This window comes from Oncorhynchus mykiss, chromosome 17 (assembly GCF_013265735.2).
Source record: "Oncorhynchus mykiss isolate Arlee chromosome 17, USDA_OmykA_1.1, whole genome shotgun sequence".
Taxonomy (NCBI): domain Eukaryota; kingdom Metazoa; phylum Chordata; class Actinopteri; order Salmoniformes; family Salmonidae; genus Oncorhynchus; species Oncorhynchus mykiss.
Genome location: NC_048581.1, coordinates 9,599,169 through 9,619,705, shown reverse-complemented (window position 1 = coordinate 9,619,705; position 20,537 = coordinate 9,599,169). Strand labels below are relative to the sequence as shown.

At 41.9% G+C, this 20,537-nt stretch overlaps 1 protein-coding gene across 2 annotated transcripts in view; it reads right to left on the bottom strand.

The window, feature by feature from the left end:
- Window positions 1-19,372, bottom strand: part of LOC110510389 — an 84,850-nt gene extending 65,478 nt beyond the window's left edge. For both annotated transcript variants that reach the window (XM_036948845.1, XM_036948846.1), the window contains exons 1-7: window positions 19,271-19,372; window positions 18,604-18,692; window positions 6,203-6,281; window positions 6,048-6,094; window positions 5,841-5,919; window positions 5,312-5,585; window positions 4,662-4,831 (exon numbers count right to left, since the gene is read on the bottom strand). In XM_036948845.1, coding sequence (XP_036804740.1) covers window positions 4,662-4,831; window positions 5,312-5,585; window positions 5,841-5,919; window positions 6,048-6,094; window positions 6,203-6,281; window positions 18,604-18,692; window positions 19,271-19,285 — 753 coding nt within the window. In that variant the 5' untranslated portion in view covers window positions 19,286-19,372. The remainder of the gene's footprint in view (window positions 1-4,661; window positions 4,832-5,311; window positions 5,586-5,840; window positions 5,920-6,047; window positions 6,095-6,202; window positions 6,282-18,603; window positions 18,693-19,270) is intronic.
- Window positions 19,373-20,537: the final 1,165 nt, after the last annotated feature.

Sequence of the window (20,537 nt, the reverse complement as noted above, 5' to 3'; positions counted from 1 at the left end):
ACAGTGAGTACAGGTGTTTTAACATATGAGGGTAGAACTGTAGAACTGACTATGACAGTGAGTACAGGTGATGTAACATTTGAGGGTAGAACTGACTATGACAGTGAGTACAGGTGATGTAACATATGAGGGTAGAACTGACTATGACAGTGAGTACAGGTGATGTAACATTTGAGGGTAGAACTGTAGAACTGACTATGACAGTGAGTACAGGTGGTGTAACATATGAGGGTAGAACTGTAGAACTGACTATGACAGTGAGTACAGGTGGTGTAACATTTGAGGGTAGAACTGACTATGACAGTGAGTACAGGTTGTGTAACATTTGAGGGTAGAACTGACTATGACAGTGAGTACAGGTGATGTAACATATGAGGGTAGAACTGACTATTACAGTGAGTACAGGTGTTTTAACATATGAGGGTAGAACTGTAGAACTGACTATGACAGTGAGTACAGGTGATGTAACATTTGAGGGTAGAACTGACTATGACAGTGAGTACAGGTGATGTAACATATGAGGGTAGAACTGACTATGACAGTGAGTACAGGTGATGTAACATATGAGGGTAGAACTGTAGAACTGACTATGACAGTGAGTACAGGTGTTTTAACATATGAGGGTAGAACTGTAGAACTGACTATGACAGTGAGTACAGGTGGTGTAACATATGAGGGTAGAACTGACTATGACAGTGAGTACAGGTGATGTAACATATGAGGGTAGAACTGCAGAACTGACTATGACAGTGAGTACAGGTGGTGTAACATATGAGGGTAGAACTGTAGAACTGACTATGACAGTGAGTACAGGTGATGTAACATATGAGGGTAGAACTGACTATGACAGTGAGTACAGGTGTTTTAACATATGAGGGTAGAACTGTAGAACTGACTATGACAGTGAGTACAGGTGATGTAACATTTGAGGGTAGAACTGACTATGACAGTGAGTACAGGTGATGTAACATATGAGGGTAGAACTGACTATGACAGTGAGTACAGGTGATGTAACATTTGAGGGTAGAACTTTAGAACTGACTATGACAGTGAGTACAGGTGGTGTAACATATGAGGGTAGAACTGACTATGACAGTGAGTACAGGTGGTGTAACATTTGAGGGTAGAACTGACTATGACAGTGAGTACAGGTGATGTAACATATGAGGGTAGAACTGACTATGACAGTGAGTACAGGTGATGTAACATATGAGGGTAGAACTGTAGAACTGACTATGACAGTGAGTACAGGTGTTTTAACATATGAGGGTAGAACTGTAGAACTGACTATGACAGTGAGTACAGGTGGTGTAACATATGAGGGTAGAACTGACTATGACAGTGAGTACAGGTTATGTAACATATGAGGGTAGAACTGTAGAACTGACTATGACAGTGAGTACAGGTGTTTTAACATATGAGGGTAGAACTGTAGAACTGACTATGACAGTGAGTACAGGTGGTGTAACATATGAGGGTAGAACTGACTATGACAGTGAGTACAGGTGATGTAACATATGAGGGTAGAACTGTAGAACTGACTATGACAGTGAGTACAGGTGGTGTAACATATGAGGGTAGAACTGTAGAACTGACTATGACAGTGAGTACAGGTGATGTAACATATGAGGGTAGAACTGACTATGACAGTGAGTACAGGTGTTTTAACATATGAGGGTAGAACTGTAGAACTGACTATGACAGTGAGTACAGGTGATGTAACATTTGAGGGTAGAACTGACTATGACAGTGAGTACAGGTGATGTAACATATGAGGGTAGAACTGACTATGACAGTGAGTACAGGTGATGTAACATTTGAGGGTAGAACTGTAGAACTGACTATGACAGTGAGTACAGGTGGTGTAACATATGAGGGTAGAACTGTAGAACTGACTATGACAGTGAGTACAGGTGGTGTAACATTTGAGGGTAGAACTGACTATGACAGTGAGTACAGGTTGTGTAACATTTGAGGGTAGAACTGACTATGACAGTGAGTACAGGTGATGTAACATATGAGGGTAGAACTGACTATTACAGTGAGTACAGGTGTTTTAACATATGAGGGTAGAACTGTAGAACTGACTATGACAGTGAGTACAGGTGATGTAACATTTGAGGGTAGAACTGACTATGACAGTGAGTACAGGTGATGTAACATATGAGGGTAGAACTGACTATGACAGTGAGTACAGGTGATGTAACATATGAGGGTAGAACTGTAGAACTGACTATGACAGTGAGTACAGGTGTTTTAACATATGAGGGTAGAACTGTAGAACTGACTATGACAGTGAGTACAGGTGGTGTAACATATGAGGGTAGAACTGACTATGACAGTGAGTACAGGTGATGTAACATATGAGGGTAGAACTGCAGAACTGACTATGACAGTGAGTACAGGTGGTGTAACATATGAGGGTAGAACTGTAGAACTGACTATGACAGTGAGTACAGGTGATGTAACATATGAGGGTAGAACTGACTATGACAGTGAGTACAGGTGTTTTAACATATGAGGGTAGAACTGTAGAACTGACTATGACAGTGAGTACAGGTGATGTAACATTTGAGGGTAGAACTGACTATGACAGTGAGTACAGGTGATGTAACATATGAGGGTAGAACTGACTATGACAGTGAGTACAGGTGATGTAACATTTGAGGGTAGAACTTTAGAACTGACTATGACAGTGAGTACAGGTGGTGTAACATATGAGGGTAGAACTGACTATGACAGTGAGTACAGGTGGTGTAACATTTGAGGGTAGAACTGACTATGACAGTGAGTACAGGTGATGTAACATATGAGGGTAGAACTGACTATGACAGTGAGTACAGGTGATGTAACATATGAGGGTAGAACTGTAGAACTGACTATGACAGTGAGTACAGGTGTTTTAACATATGAGGGTAGAACTGTAGAACTGACTATGACAGTGAGTACAGGTGGTGTAACATATGAGGGTAGAACTGACTATGACAGTGAGTACAGGTGATGTAACATATGAGGGTAGAACTGTAGAACTGACTATGACAGTGAGTACAGGTGGTGTAACATATGAGGGTAGAACTGTAGAACTGACTATGACAGTGAGTACAGGTGATGTAACATATGAGGGTAGAACTGACAATGACAGTGAGTACAGGTGTTTTAACATATGAGGGTAGAACTGTAGAACTGACTATGACAGTGAGTACAGGTGATGTAACATTTGAGGGTAGAACTGACTATGACAGTGAGTACAGGTGATGTAACATATGAGGGTAGAACTGACTATGACAGTGAGTACAGGTGATGTAACATTTGAGGGTAGAACTGTAGAACTGACTATGACAGTGAGTACAGGTGGTGTAACATTTGAGGGTAGAACTGACTATGACAGTGAGTACAGGTGTTTTAACATATGAGGGTAGACCTGTAGAACTGACTATGACAGTGAGTACAGGTGATGTAACATATGAGGGTAGAACTGACTATGACAGTGAGTACAGGTGTTTTAACATATGAGGGTAGAACTGTAGAACTGACTATGACAGTGAGTACAGGTGATGTAACATTTGAGGGTAGAACTGACTATGACAGTGAGTACAGGTGATGTAACATTTGAGGGTAGAACTGACTATGACAGTGAGTACAGGTGATGTAACATATGAGGGTAGAACTGACTATGACAGTGAGTACAGGTGTTTTAACATATGAGGGTAGAACTGTAGAACTGACTATGACAGTGAGTACAGGTGATGTAACATTTGAGGGTAGAACTGACTATGACAGTGAGTACAGGTGATGTAACATATGAGGGTAGAACTGACTATGACAGTGAGTACAGGTGTTTTAACATATGAGGGTAGAACTGTTGAACTGACTATGACAGTGAGTACAGGTGGTGTAACATTTGAGGGTAGAACTGTAGAACTGACTATGACAGTGAGTACAGGTGATGTAACATATGAGGGTAGAACTGACTATGACAGTGAGTACAGGTGATGTAACATATGAGCGTAGAACTGTAGAACTGACTATGACAGTGAGTACAGGTGGTGTAACATATGAGGGTAGAACTGACTATGACAGTGAGTACAGGTGTTTTAACATATGAGGGTAGAACTGTAGAACTGACTATGACAGTGAGTACAGGTGGTGTAACATATGAGGGTAGAACTGTAGAACTGACTATGACAGTGAGTACAGGTGTTTTAACATATGAGGGTAGAACTGTAGAACTGACTATGACAGTGAGTACAGGTGGTGTAACATTTGAGGGTAGAACTGTAGAACTGACTATGACAGTGAGTACAGGTGATGTAACATATGAGGGTAGAACTGACTATGACAGTGAGTACAGGTGATGTAACATATGAGCGTAGAACTGTAGAACTGACTATGACAGTGAGTACAGGTGGTGTAACATATGAGGGTAGAACTGACTATGACAGTGAGTACAGGTGTTTTAACATATGAGGGTAGAACTGTAGAACTGACTATGACAGTGAGTACAGGTGGTGTAACATATGAGGGTAGAACTGTAGAACTGACTATGACAGTGAGTACAGGTGATGTAACATATGAGGGTAGAACTGACTATGACAGTGAGTACAGGTGATGTAACATATGAGGGTAGAAGTGATCAAGCACTTCTCTAACCGTGCTCTTACCTGTGAGCTGAGCTGTCCTGAGCTACCAGCTGAAGTTAACGACCACAACTCCTTAGATGAGCCAGGGAAGGAAGGAGGAGGAGGAGCTGGAGTGAAAGGAGGCCATGAAGAGTAACAGAAGGATTTGGGCCTGAGTTGGAATAAGGACAAGTGAGAGGGTGAGGCAGTGCCTGGGGAAGAGGGGGAAACGTGGGAAATAGAGGGGAAGACAGGAGGGGGATAGAGAGTCAGTTAGGGTTCTTGTCTACAGTCCTACTTCTCTGATCTCTAACTTCTCTGCCAGATTATTCTGGTTCATCTTCCAGATCAGGAAGCTCAGGAAGAGATATACAGTCATGATTAGAAAGTCTCATCTGTTTGTGAAATCTTCACTACTGTATGTATGGAATGTAATGAATGTTGGATTGTTGTTTAATCATCATGGGGTCACCTGGACACATCATGAATAAACATTATAAAAGAGGGGTCACCTGGACACATCATGAATAAACATTATAAAAGAGGGGTCACCTGGATACATCATGAATAAACATTATAAAAGAGGAGTCTGCTGAATGTTATTATGAAGTCAGTTGAATGTTATTTCTGGTTAGACCTACACTGAACTGTGATGGTGATGTATAGAATGATGTACATTGTTGTTATGTTACCTCTAGTGTGATCTCTCTGTAACCTCTCTGCCAGATCATCCCGATTCATCCCCCTCAGGATCCTCCCCATGTTCCCCACAGCTCTCTCAGGGCCGTATCTCTTCACCATCTGATCCACTGTGTCCTGTCTGTCAGTGTTCTCCAGCTGACTCTCTGGGATGAGAGGACAGCCAGGCAGCCAGGGCCTATACAGATACCACTGAAATGTCTTCAGCTCGTGTGGGTTCATCTCCTCCAGAGTGGTCAGCAGCAGAGCTGGAACATCCAATGTTTTCTAAAACAACAAAGATAACAACAATGAGGAAGGAATAGAAAACCTGACAACTGAAATAAAATAAAGAACCTGATTATATTCCTATTGTTAAGACGTACTAGAATATTTATACTGGTCTCTCAATATCTCATATCATCATGAAATACATTAGGAACATTGACAGACACACACACACACACACAGTATGTGGCTGTGATCTATATGTGGTTCGATCACAATGACATTTGACTTCTCAGACATGACCTCTAGTCTTACCTTCAGCACCTCCAGCCTCTCCTTCAGCTTAGAGATCTCATTCTCCAGAAAACAATGCTTCTCTCCAGATGGGGTCAACCTGAACACAAGAAACAGTCACTACACTGTTCCATATTAATTTCACGGGTCATGAGGATGATTTAATAAAATATGTTATGGTAGAGTTGTTAATATCAGACTCATAATACTTGTATTATGTCCACTCACCATCCAGAAGAGGTGCTGGTAGACTGCTCATCCCTGTTGACCTCTACCTGCGACACACACCCATAAACAAACACACACAGTATTCTTCAGAGAATACTGTGATCTACAGTATGTGGTTTGCTCACATTGACTTTAGACATGGCCACTAGTCTTACCTTCAGCTCCTCCAGCTCCTCCTCCAGCCTAGAGATCTCAGTCAATAGATCACAACGCTTCTCTCTAGACAGGGTCAACCTGGACACAGGAAACAGTCACACACTGTTCTGTTATCCTACACCACCACTACATGCTGTGGTCACTACACTGTTCTGTTACCCTACACCACCACTACATGCTGTGGTCACTACACTGTTCTGTTATCCTACACCACCACTACATGCTGTGGTCACTACACTGTTCTGTTCCCCTACACCACCACTACATGCTGTGGTCACTACACTGTTCTATTCCCCTACACCACCACCACTACATGCTGTGGACACTACACTGTTCTGTTCCCCTACACCACCACTACATGCTGTGGACACTACACTGTTCTGTTCCCCTACACCACCACTACATGCTGTGGTCACTACACTGTTCTGTTCCCCTACACCACCACCACATGCTGTGGTCACTACACTGTTCTGTTCCCCTACACCACCACTACATGCTGTGGACACTACACTGTTCTGTTACCCTACACCACCACTACATGCTGTGGTCACTACACTGTTCTGTTACCCTACACCACCACTACATGCTGTGGTCACTACACTGTTCTGTTCCCCTACACCACCACTACATGCTGTGGTCACTACACTGTTCTGTTCCCCTACACCACCACATGCTGTGATCTCTACACTGTTCTACATTAATTTCAGTCAGTTAATGAGGATGATGTAATAGAGGTATAGAAGAGATGTTAGAGGGTTAATTCACCACTTTTAAAGTTGATTATCTCTCCAGCACCATTCAATGTTACCAGTGACTATAGCAAATCAATCAAATGCATTTTATAAAGACCTTTTCTAATCAGCAGCTGTGACAAAGTGCTCATACAGAAGCCCAGCCTAAAACCCCAAGCAGCAAGCAATGCAGATGTTGAAGCATGGTAGCAAGAAAGAAACTCTCTAGAAAGGCAGGAACCTAGGAAAAAAACAGTGGAGGCTGCTGAGGGGAGGACGGCTCATAGTAAAGCCTTGAATAAAGTCAGTAGAATGGAGATCCTCCAGGTGTAATTCACATTCTGTATTAGTCTCTACCGGTAAAGAAGATCGTGGACTTCAGGAAACAGCAGAGGGAGCACCCCCCCCCCCCCCCCCCCCCCTATCCACATCGAGCAGTGGAGAAGGTGGAAAGTTTAAAGTTCCTCGGCGTACACATCACGGACAAGCTGAAATGGTCCACCCACACAGGCAGCGTGGTGAAAAAGGCGCAACAGTGCTTCTTCAACCTCAAGAGGCTAAAGAAATCTGTCTCGTCACCTAAAACACTCACAAACTTTTACAGATGCACAATTGGGGCGGCAGGGTAGCCTAGTGGTTAGAGGCAGGGTAGCCTAGTGGTTAGAGGCAGGGTAGCCTAGTGGTTAGAGGCAGGGTAGCCTAGTGGTTAGAGGCAGGGTAGCCTAGTGGTTAGAGGCAGGGTAGCCTAGTGGTTAGAGGCAAGGTAGCCTAGTGGTTAGAGGCAGGGTAGCCTAGTGGTTAGAGGCAGGGTAGCCTAGTGGTTAGAGGCAGGGTAGCCTAGTGGTTAGAGGCAGGGTAGCCTAGTGGTTAGAGGCAGGGTAGCCTAGTGGTTAGAGTGTTGGACTAGTAACCAAAACGTTGCAAGTTCAAATCCCCCAGCTGACAAGGTACAAATCTGTCGTTCTGCCCCTGAACAGGCAGTTAACCCACTGTTCCTAGGCCGTCATTGAAAATAAGAACTGCTTCTAAACTGACTTGCCTAGTTAAAAAAAGGTTTAAAAAAAATCAAATTGAGAGCATCCTGGCCGGCTGTATCACCACCTTTAACGTCAATTCCACCACCCTCAACCGCAGGGCTCTCCAGAGGGTGGTGCGGTCCGCACAACGCATCACCGGGGGCAAACTACCCGCCCTCCATGACACCTACAGCACCTGATGTCACAGGAAGGCCATAAAGATCATCAAGGACAACAACCACCCGAGCCACTGCCTGTTCACCCCGCTATCATCCAGAAGGTGAGGTCAGTACAGGTGCATCAAAGCTGGGACCGAGAGACTGAAAAACAGATTCCATCTCAAGGTCATCAGACTGTTTAACAGCCACCACTAACACAGAGAGGCTGCTGCCTACATACAGACTCGAAATCATTGGCCACTTTAATAAATAGATCACTTGTCACTTTAATAATGTTTACAGATCTTGCATTACTCATCTCATATGTATTTTATACCATCTACTGCATCTTGCCTATGCCACTCGGTCATCGCTCATCCATATATTTATATATTTTTCTTCCATCCCTACTTAGATTTTTGTGTATTAAGTAGTTGTTGTGGAATTGTTAGATATTACTGCACTGTTGGGAACTAGAAGCACAAGCATTTTGCTACACTCACAATAACATCTGCTAAACATGTGTATGTGACCAATAACATCTGCTAACCATGTGTATGTGACCAATAACATCTGCTAACCATGTGTATGTGACCAATAACATCTGCTAACCATGTGTATGTGACCAATAACATCTGCTAAACATGTGTACGTGACCAATAACATCTGCTAACCATGTGTATGTGACCAATAACATCTGCTAACCATGTGACCAATAACATCTGCTAACCATGTGACCAATAACATCTGCTAACCATGTGCATGTGACCAATAACATCTGCTAAACGTGTATGTGACCAATAACATCTGCTAACCATGTGTATGTGACCAATAACATCTGCTAAACATGTATGTGACCAATAACATCTGCTAACCATGTGTATGTGACCAATAACATCTGCTAACCATGTGTATGTGACCAATAACATCTGCTAAACATGTATGTGACCAATAACATCTGCTAACCATGTGTATGTGACCAATAACATCTGCTAAACGTGTATGTGACCAATAACATCTGCTAAACGTGTATGTGACCAATAACATCTGCTAACCATGTGTATGTGACCAATAACATCTGCTAAACGTGTATGTGACCAATAACATCTGCTAAACGTGTATGTGACCAATAACATCTGCTAAACGTGTATGTGACCAATAACATCTGCTAACCATGTGTATGTGACCAATAACATCTGCTAAACGTGTATGTGACCAATAACATCTGCTAACCATGTGTATGTGACCAATAACATCTGCTAAACGTGTATGTGACCAATAACATCTGCTAAACGTGTATGTGACCAATAACATCTGCTAAACGTGTATGTGACCAATAACATCTGCTAACCATGTGTATGTGACCAATACATTTGATTTGAAGTGGATCTATGTCATATTTAAAGCAGCTCAGCTGATGCAGAAATCCAGCACTACTGAGTGGACAGAACCAAATTCTATAGAATTCTACAGTGGACAGAACCAAATTCTATAGAATTCTACAGTGGACAGAACCGAATTCTATAGAATTCTACAGTGGACAGAACCGAATTCTATAGAATTCTACAGTGGACAGAACCGAATTCTATAGAATTCTACAGTGGACAGAACTAAATTATATAGAATTCTACAGTGGACAGAACCAAATTCTATAGAATTCTACAGTGGACAGAACCGAATTCTATAGAATTCTACAGTGGACAGAACCGAATTCTATAGAATTCTACAGTGGACAGAACCAAATTCTATAGAATTCTACAGTGGACAGAACTAAATTCTATAGAATTCTACAGTGGACAGAACCGAATTCTATAGAATTCTACAGTGGACAGAACCGAATTCTATAGAATTCTACAGTGGACAGAACCAAATTCTATAGAATTCTACAGTGGACAGAACCGAGTTCTATAGAATTCTACAGTGGACAGAACCGAATTCTATAGAATTCTACAGTGGACAGAACCGAATTCTATAGAATTCTACAGTGGACAGAACCAAATTCTATAGAATTCTACAGTGGACAGAACCTAATTCTATAGAATTCTACAGTGGACAGAACCGAATTCTATAGAATTCTACAGTGGACAGAACCAAATTCTATAGAATTCTACAGTGGACAGAACTAAATTCTATAGAATTCTACAGTGGACAGAACTAAATTATATAGAATTCTACAGTGGACATAACTAAATTCTATAGAATTCTACAGTGGACAGAACCAAATTATATAGAATTCTACAGTGGACAGAACCGAATTCTATAGAATTCTACAGTGGACAGAACCAAATTCTATAGAATTCTACAGTGGACAGAACCGAATTATATAGAATTCTACAGTGGACAGAACTAAATTATATAGAATTCTACAGTGGACAGAACCAAATTCTATAGAATTCTACAGTGGACAGAACCGAATTCTATAGAATTCTACAGTGGACAGAACCGAATTCTATAGAATTCTACAGTGGACAGAACCAAATTCTATAGAATTCTACAGTGGACAGAACTAAATTCTATAGAATTCTACAGTGGACAGAACCGAATTCTATAGAATTCTACAGTGGACAGAACCGAATTCTATAGAATTCTACAGTGGACAGAACCAAATTCTATAGAATTCTACAGTGGACAGAACCGAGTTCTATAGAATTCTACAGTGGACAGAACCGAATTCTATAGAATTCTACAGTGGACAGAACCGAATTCTATAGAATTCTACAGTGGACAAAACCTAATTCTATAGAATTCTACAGTGGACAGAACCGAATTCTATAGAATTCTACAGTGGACAGAACCAAATTCTATAGAATTCTACAGTGGACAGAACTAAATTCTATAGAATTCTACAGTGGACAGAACCAAATTATATAGAATTCTACAGTGGACAGAACTAAATTATATAGAATTCTACAGTGGACAGAACTAAATTCTATAGAATTCTACAGTGGACAGAACCAAATTATATAGAATTCTACAGTGGACAGAACTAAATTATATAGAATTCTACAGTGGACAGAACCAAATTATATAGAATTCTACAGTGGACAGAACTAAATTCTATAGAATTCTACAGTGGACAGAACCAAATTATATAGAATTCTACAGTGGACAGAACCGAATTCTATAGAATTCTACAGTGGACAGAACCAAATTCTATAGAATTCTACAGTGGACAGAACCGAATTCTATAGAATTCTACAGTGGACAGAACTAAATTCTATAGAATTCTACAGTGGACAGAACCGAATTCTATAGAATTCTACAGTGGACAGAACCGAATTCTATAGAATTCTACAGTGGACAGAACCAAATTCTATAGAATTCTACAGTGGACAGAACCGAGTTCTATAGAATTCTACAGTGGACAGAACCGAATTCTATAGAATTCTACAGTGGACAGAACCGAATTCTATAGAATTCTACAGTGGACAGAACCAAATTCTATAGAATTCTACAGTGGACAGAACCAAATTCTATAGAATTCTACAGTGGACAGAACTGAATTCTATAGAATTCTACAGTGGACAGAACCAAATTCTATAGAATTCTACAGTGGACAGAACTATATTCTATAGAATTCTACAGTGGACAGAACCAAATTATATAGAATTCTACAGTGGACAGAACTAAATTATATAGAATTCTACAGTGGACAGAACTAAATTCTATAGAATTCTACAGTGGACAGAACCAAATTATATAGAATTCTACAGTGGACAGAACTAAATTATATAGAATTCTACAGTGGACAGAACCAAATTATATAGAATTCTACAGTGGACAGAACTAAATTATATAGAATTCTACAGTGGACAGAACCAAATTCTATAGAACTCTACAGTGGACAGAACCGAATTATATAGAATTCTACAGTGGACAGAACCAAATTCTATAGAATTCTACAGTGGACAGAACCGAATTCTATAGAATTCTACAGTGGACAGAACTAAATTCTATAGAATTCTACAGTGGACAGAACCGAATTCTATAGAATTCTACAGTGGACAGAACTAAATTCTATAGAAGTCTACAGTGGACAGAACTAAATTCTATAGAATTCTACAGTGGACAGAACCGAATTCTATAGAATTCTACAGTGGACAGAACCGAATTCTATAGAATTCTACAGTGGACAGAACCGAATTCTATAGAATTCTACAGTGGACAGAACTAAATTCTATAGAATTCTACAGTGGACAGAACTAAATTCTATAGAATTCTACAGTGGACAGAACCAAATTCTATAGAATTCTACAGTGGACAGAACCAAATTCTATAGAATTCTACAGTGGACAGAACCGAATTCTATAGAATTCTACAGTGGACAGAACCAAATTCTATAGAATTCTACAGTGGACAGAACTAAATTCTATAGAATTCTACAGTGGACAGAACCAAATTCTATAGAATTCTACAGTGGACAGAACTAAATTCTATAGAATTCTACAGTGGACAGAACCAAATTATATAGAATTCTACAGTGGACAGAACTAAATTCTATAGAATTCTACAGTGGACAGAACCAAATTCTATAGAATTCTACAGTGGACAGAACCGAATTCTATAGAATTCTACAGTGGGCAGAACCAAATTCTATAGAATTCTACAGTGGACAGAACTAAATTCTATAGAATTCTACACTGGACAGAACTAAATTCTATAGAATTCTACAGTATACCATTCATGGACAGGGAGACGGTCCACTCACAGCCTTATTTATTTTCTAATGGTCAAAGTTTGAGTCCGTTTTTATTTAAATGTTCTCTTGTTGCCTTTTCTACATAGAGTAGAAAAGTTTGAGTTTTGTTGCATTTGAGGGAGTTAATGTCTTATTAATGCCCCCCCCCCCCCCCCCCCCCCCTTGGACTAGTATACTCTATGTTCACTGTGAGAGGTGTCCCTGACTGTACCAGGTAGATCATATACTATATGTCCACTCATATCCACTCTGAGAGGTGTCCCTGACTGTACCAGGTAGATAATATACTCTATGTCCACTCATATCCACTCTGAGAGGTGACCCTGACTGTACCAGGTAGATAATATACTATATGTCCACTCATATCCACTCTGAGAGGTGTCCCTGACTGTACCAGGTAGATAATAGATAATATACTATATGTCCACTCATATCCACTCTGAGAGGTGTCCCTGACTGTACCAGGTAGATAATAGATAATATACTCTATGTTCACTCATATCCACTCTGAGAGGTGACCCTGACTGTACCAGGTAGATAATATACTATATGTCCACTCATATCCACTCTGAGAGGTGTCCCTGACTGTACCAGGTAGATAATAGATAATATACTATATGTCCACTCATATCCACTCTGAGAGGTGTCCCTGACTGTACCAGGTAGAGAATAGATAATATACTCTATGTCCACTCATATCCACTCTGAGGGGTGTCCCTGACTGTACCAGGTAGATAATATACTATATGTCCACTCTGAGAGGTGACCCTGGCTGTACCAGGTAGATAATATACTATATGTCCACTCATATCCACTCTGAGAGGTGTCCCTGACTGTACCAGGTAGATAATATACTCTATGTCCACTCATATCCACTCTGAGAGGTGACCCTGGCTGTACCAGGTAGATAATATACTATATGTCCACTCATATCCACTCTGAGAGGTGTCCCTGACTGTACCAGGTAGAGAATATACTCTATGTCCACTCATATCCACTCTGAGAGGTGTCCCTGACTGTACCAGGTAGATAATAGATAATATACTCTATGTCCACTCATATCCACTCTGAGAGGTGTCCCTGACTGTACCAGGTAGATAATAGATAATATACTCTATGTCCACTCATATCCACTCTGAGAGGTGTCCCTGGCTGTACCAGGTAGAGAATATACTCTATGTCCACTCATATCCACTCTGAGAGGTGACCCTGGCTGTACCAGGTAGAGAATATACTCTATGTCCACTCATATCCACTCTGAGAGGTGTCCCTGACTGTACCAGGTAGATAATATACTATATGTCCACTCATATCCACTCTGAGAGGTGTCCCTGGCTGTACCAGGTAGATAATATACTCTATGTCCACTCATATCCACTCTGAGGGGTGTCCCTGGCTGTACCAGGTAGATAATATACTCTATGTCCACTCATATCCACTCTGAGAGGTGTCCCTGGCTGTACCAGGTAGAGAATATACTCTATGTCCACTCATATCCACTCTGAGAGGTGACCCTGACTGTACCAGGTAGATAATAGATAATATACTCTATGTCCACTCATATCCACTCTGAGAGGTGTCCCTGACTGTACCAGGTAGATAATATACTCTATGTCCACTCATATCCACTCTGAGGGGTGTCCCTGACTGTACCAGGTAGATAATAGACTCTATGTCCACTCTGAGAGGTGTCCCTGGCTGTACCAGGTAGATAATAGATAATATACTATATGTCCACTCATATCCACTCTGAGAGGTGTCCCTGACTGTACCAGGTAGATAATATACTCTATGTCCACTCATATCCACTCTGAGAGGTGACCCTGGCTGTACCAGGTAGATAATATACTCTATGTCCACTCTGAGAGGTGACCCTGGCTGTACCAGGTAGATAATATACTCTATGTCCACTCTGAGAGGTGTCCCTGGCTGTACCAGGTAGATAATATACTATATGTCCACTCATATCCACTCTGAGAGGTGTCCCTGACTGTACCAGGTAGAGAATATACTCTATGTCCACTCATATCCACTCTGAGAGGTGTCCCTGACTGTACCAGGTAGATAATATACTATATGTCCACTCATATCCACTCTGAGAGGTGTCCCTGACTGTACCAGGTAGAGAATATACTCTATGTCCACTCATATCCACTCTGAGAGGTGTCCCTGACTGTACCAGGTAGATAATATACTATATGTCCACTCATATCCACTCTGAGAGGTGTCCCTGACTGTACCAGGTAGATAATAGATAATATACTCTATGTCCACTCATATCCACTCTGAGAGGTGACCCTGGCTGTACCAGGTAGAGAATAGATAATATACTCTATGTCCACTCATATCCACTCCGAGAGGTGTCCCTGACTGTACCAGGTAGATAATATACTCTATGTCCACTCATATCCACTCCGAGAGGTGTCCCTGACTGTACCAGGTAGAGAATAGATAATATACTCTATGTCCACTCATATCCACTCTGAGGGGTGTCCCTGGCTGTACCAGGTAGATAATATACTATATGTCCACTCATATCCACTCTGAGGGGTGTCCCTGGCTGTACCAGGTAGATAATATACTATATGTCCACTCATATCCACTCTGAGGGGTGTCCCTGGCTGTACCAGGTAGATAATATACTCTATGTCCACTCATATCCACTCTGAGGGGTGTCCCTGACTGTACCAGGTAGATAATATCCTCTATGTCCACTCATATCCACTCTGAGAGGTGTCCCTGACTGTACCAGGTAGATAATATCCTCTATGTCCACTCATATCCACTCTGAGAGGTGTCCCTGACTGTACCAGGTAGATAGTATACTATATGTCCACTCATATCCACTCTGAGGGGTGTCCCTGGCTGTACCAGGTAGATCATATACTCTATGTCCACTCATATCCACTCTGAGAGGTGTCCCTGACTGTACCAGGTAGATAATAGATAATATACTCTATGTCCACTCATATCCACTCTGAGGGGTGACCCTGACTGTACCAGGTAGATAATAGATCATATACTCTATGTCCACTCATATCCACTCTGAGGGGTGTCCCTGGCTGTACCAGGTAGATAATATACTCTATGTCCACTCTGAGAGGTGTCCCTGAATGTACCAGGTAGATAATAGATAATATACTCTATGTCCACTCATATCCACTCTGAGGGGTGTCCCTGACTGTACCAGGTAGATAATATACTATATGTTCACTCATATCCACTCTGAGAGGTGTCCCTGGCTGTACCAGGTAGATAATAGATAATATACCAGGTAGATAATAGATAATATACTCTATGTCCACTCATATCCACTCTGAGAGGTGTCCCTGACTGTACCAGGTAGATAATATACTCTATGTCCACTCATATCCACTCTGAGAGGTGTCCCTGGCTGTACCAGGTAGATAATATACTCTATGTCCACTCATATCCACTCTGAGGGGTGTCCCTGGCTGTACCAGGTAGATAATATACTCTATGTCCACTCATATCCACTCTGAGGGGTGTCCCTGACTGTACCAGGTAGATAATATACTATATGTCCACTCATATCCACTCTGAGAGGTGTCCCTGACTGTACCAGGTAGATAATATACTCTATGTCCACTCATATCCACTCTGAGGGGTGTCCCTGACTGTACCAGGTAGATAATACACTATATGTTCACTCATATCCACTCTGAGGGGTGTCCCTGGCTGTACCAGGTAGATAATATACTCTATGTTCACTCATATCCACTCTGAGAGGTGTCCCTGACTGTACCAGGTAGATAATATATAATATACTCTATGTCCACTCATATCCACTCTGAGGGGTGTCCCTGACTGTACCAGGTAGATAATATACTCTATGTCCACTCATATCCACTCTGAGAGGTGTCCCTGACTGTACCAGGTAGAGAATATACTCTATGTCCACTCATATCCACTCTGAGAGGTGACCCTGACTGTACCAGGTAGAGAATATACTCTATGTCCACTCATATCCACTCTGAGAGGTGTCCCTGACTGTACCAGGTAGATAATATACTCTATGTCCACTCATATCCACTCTGAGGGGTGTCCCTGACTGTACCAGGTAGATAATATACTCTATGTCCACTCACATCCACTCTGAGGGGTGTCCCTGACTGTACCAGGTAGATAATAGACTCTATGTCCACTCATATCCACTCTGAGAGGTGTCCCTGGCTGTACCAGGTAGATAATATACTCTATGTCCACTCATATCCACTCTGAGGGGTGACCCTGACTGTACCAGGTAGATAATATACTATATGTCCACTCATATCCACTCTGAGGGGTGTCCCTGACTGTACCAGGTAGATAATATACTCTATGTCCACTCACATCCACTCTGAGGGGTGTCCCTGACTGTACCAGGTAGATAATAGATAATATACTCTATGTCCACTCATATCCACTCTGAGGGGTGTCCCTGACTGTACCAGGTAGATAATATACTATATGTCCACTCATATCCACTCTGAGAGGTGTCCCTGGCTGTACCAGGTAGATAATAGATAATATACTATATGTCCACTCATATCCACTCTGAGAGGTGTCCCTGACTGTACCAGGTAGATAATAGATAATATACTCTATGTCCACTCATATCCACTCTGAGGGGTGTCCCTGACTGTACCAGGTAGATAATAGATAATATACTCTATGTCCACTCATATCCACTCTGAGAGGTGTCCCTGACTGTACCAGGTAGATAATATACTCTATGTCCACTCATATCCACTCTGAGGGGTGTCCCTGGCTGTACCAGGTAGATAATATACTCTATGTTCACTCATATCCACTCTGAGAGGTGTCCCTGACTGTACCAGGTAGATAATAGATAATATACTCTATGTCCACTCTGAGAGGTGACCCTGGCTGTACCAGGTAGATAATAGATAATATACTCTATGTCCACTCATATCCACTCTGAGGGGTGTCCCTGACTGTACCAAGTAGATAATAGACTCTATGTCCACTCATATCCACTCTGAGGGGTGTCCCTGACTGTACCAGGTAGATAATAGATAATATACTCTATGTCCACTCATATCCACTCTGAGAGGTGTCCCTGGCTGTACCAGGTAGATAATATACTCTATGTCCACTCATATCCACTCTGAGGGGTGTCCCTGACTGTACCAAGTAGATAATAGACTCTATGTCCACTCTGAGAGGTGACCCTGGCTGTACCAGGTAGATAATAGATAATATACTCTATGTCCACTCATATCCACTCTGAGGGGTGTCCCTGACTGTACCAAGTAGATAATAGACTCTATGTCCACTCTGAGAGGTGTCCCTGACTGTACCAGGTAGATAATATATAATATACTCTATGTCCACTCATATCCACTCTGAGAGGTGTCCCTGACTGTACCAGGTAGATAATAGACTCTATGTCCACTCATATCCACTCTGAGAGGTGTCCCTGGCTGTACCAGGTAGATAATAGACTCTATGTCCACTCATATCCACTCTGAGAGGTGTCCCTGACTGTACCAGGTAGATAATATACTATATGTCCACTCACATCCACTCTGAGGGGTGTCCCTGACTGTACCAGGTAGATAATATACTATATGTCCACTCATATCCACTCTGAGAGGTGTCCCTGACTGTACCAGGTAGATAATAGATAATATACTCTATGTCCACTCATATCCACTCTGAGAGGTGTCCCTGACTGTACCAGGTAGATAATATACTATATGTCCACTCATATCCACTCTGAGAGGTGTCCCTGACTGTACCAGGTAGATAATATACTCTATGTTCACTCACATTCCAGAAGAGGTGCTGGGGAGTTCGCTGGACAGCTCTTCACTCTCCTCCCCTGCTGGTGTCCTTTCCTTCTCAGAGGCAGCTACCTCCTACACACACACACACACACACAGTGTCTGCAGTCTTTTCTATTGATTACCACATTGGAAAGCCACCGCATCCACACACATGGCACTGTAACTGCTTGATATCAAACTAGGTTAGGGTCTAGCCGTGTAATGGAACTTAATGGATGAGACAGTCATTGTTGAGATCACTATGTCTCTTGACAACGTCTCTTGATTGAGATGGTATGTGATTGAAATCGCAAAAGTTTACAATGTAGATCATAAATTATTTCAGATTTCTTCACTCCTTCGAATGACGTGAAAGTACTACCTATAAATTAATCGGATATTACTGCGTTATGAACATAGCTAGATTATAACCTAGACATTTTAATGTAGACCTATTAACTATTACATCACATGTTGTTCCGTCGTGTAAAGTACTTTTCCCCTGTTACTTTGATCGAGTCAATCTAAAACATCCCGTGTTGCTGTAAGAGAAATATGGATACAATGTAGCCTACTTTACTGTATCGCCAACCTTTACCAGTGACGTTTACCACTAATATTTATCCACGAAATAACAGCACACTCAGTTTTACTTCAAACTATTGTCTTACCTTAGATGGGTCCATTTCCTGCCACTCCAGACGCAGCCAGACGACTGGAAAATAATGAAACCTGATCGTAGAGCCCACACTTTAGTTTTCAGCAGTCCAGCCCATCACAACCACCCTATAGTTCATTCTCTTGTAGTGCGTCGCCCTCTTGTGGACAAACCGACACCAAACCAAAATAGATGTGAGAACCATCCTTATCTAGCGATGAAGTCGATTCAACATCTGATAATATTTAGTTATTTATGTTTCCAGTTGAATCACAGGTTGTAATTGTAATTAAATAATATTCTGATTCCTTTTGTGGCTTTGTGGGATTTATTTGAGATAAGAAGAAAACATGTTAATAATTGTCTGCCTGCCTGTCTGGATGTAGGAGTAGGGTTGCAAAATTCTGTGAAATGTCAATAAATTCCCTGGTTCTCCAGAGGATTCCGGATTTCCTGCGTATTCTCTCCTGATACTGGGAATACTCCAATAGGGATTACGAGAAAACCAGGGAATTTATTAAAAACTTATTCGGGATTGGAGTCCCTTCCACGGGACGGAAACACTGTGTACCTGGCAACCTTGGTTAGCGCACACTGCGCCCGGCCCGCCACAGGAGTCGCTGGTGCGCGATGAGACAAGGACATCCCTACCGACCAAGCCCTCCCTAACCCGGACGACGCTAGGCCAATTGTGCGTCGCCCCACGGACCTCCTGGTCGCGGCCGGTTACGACAGAGCCTGGGCGCGAACCCAGAGTCTCTGATGGCACAGCTAAAGAACTGCATCGGGTTCCTAGAATGTTAATTAAGGATTCGCCCCTTTTTTAAAAATGTTTGCCTAAAATGACATCCCCAAATCTAACTGCCAGTAGCTCAGGCCCTGAAGCAAGGATATGCATATTCTTGGTACCATTTGAAAGAAAACACTTATCCTTGTCTCTAGTGCCCCCTGGTGGTTCAGCAAGACATTACATTGTAATGTGTGATGATGGGGAAGAGGTGGAGGAGGAGGGCATGTGACGCTGTAAGGGAGGAATGACAGAGCGAGAGAGAAAGAGAGGAAGAAAGAGAAAGAGAGTCAGCCTAAAATAATTGAACGAATATTAGATGTAAATGAATACAGTAGAGTAAAGTCATGATGTAATTAATTATATTATAATCAGACAGGTCAATTCAAGTTTGGAGATGACGCAACAGTAGTAGGCTTGATTACCGACAACGATGAGACAGCCTACAGGGAGGAGGTAAGGGCTCTGGGAGTGTGGTGCCAGGAAAATAACC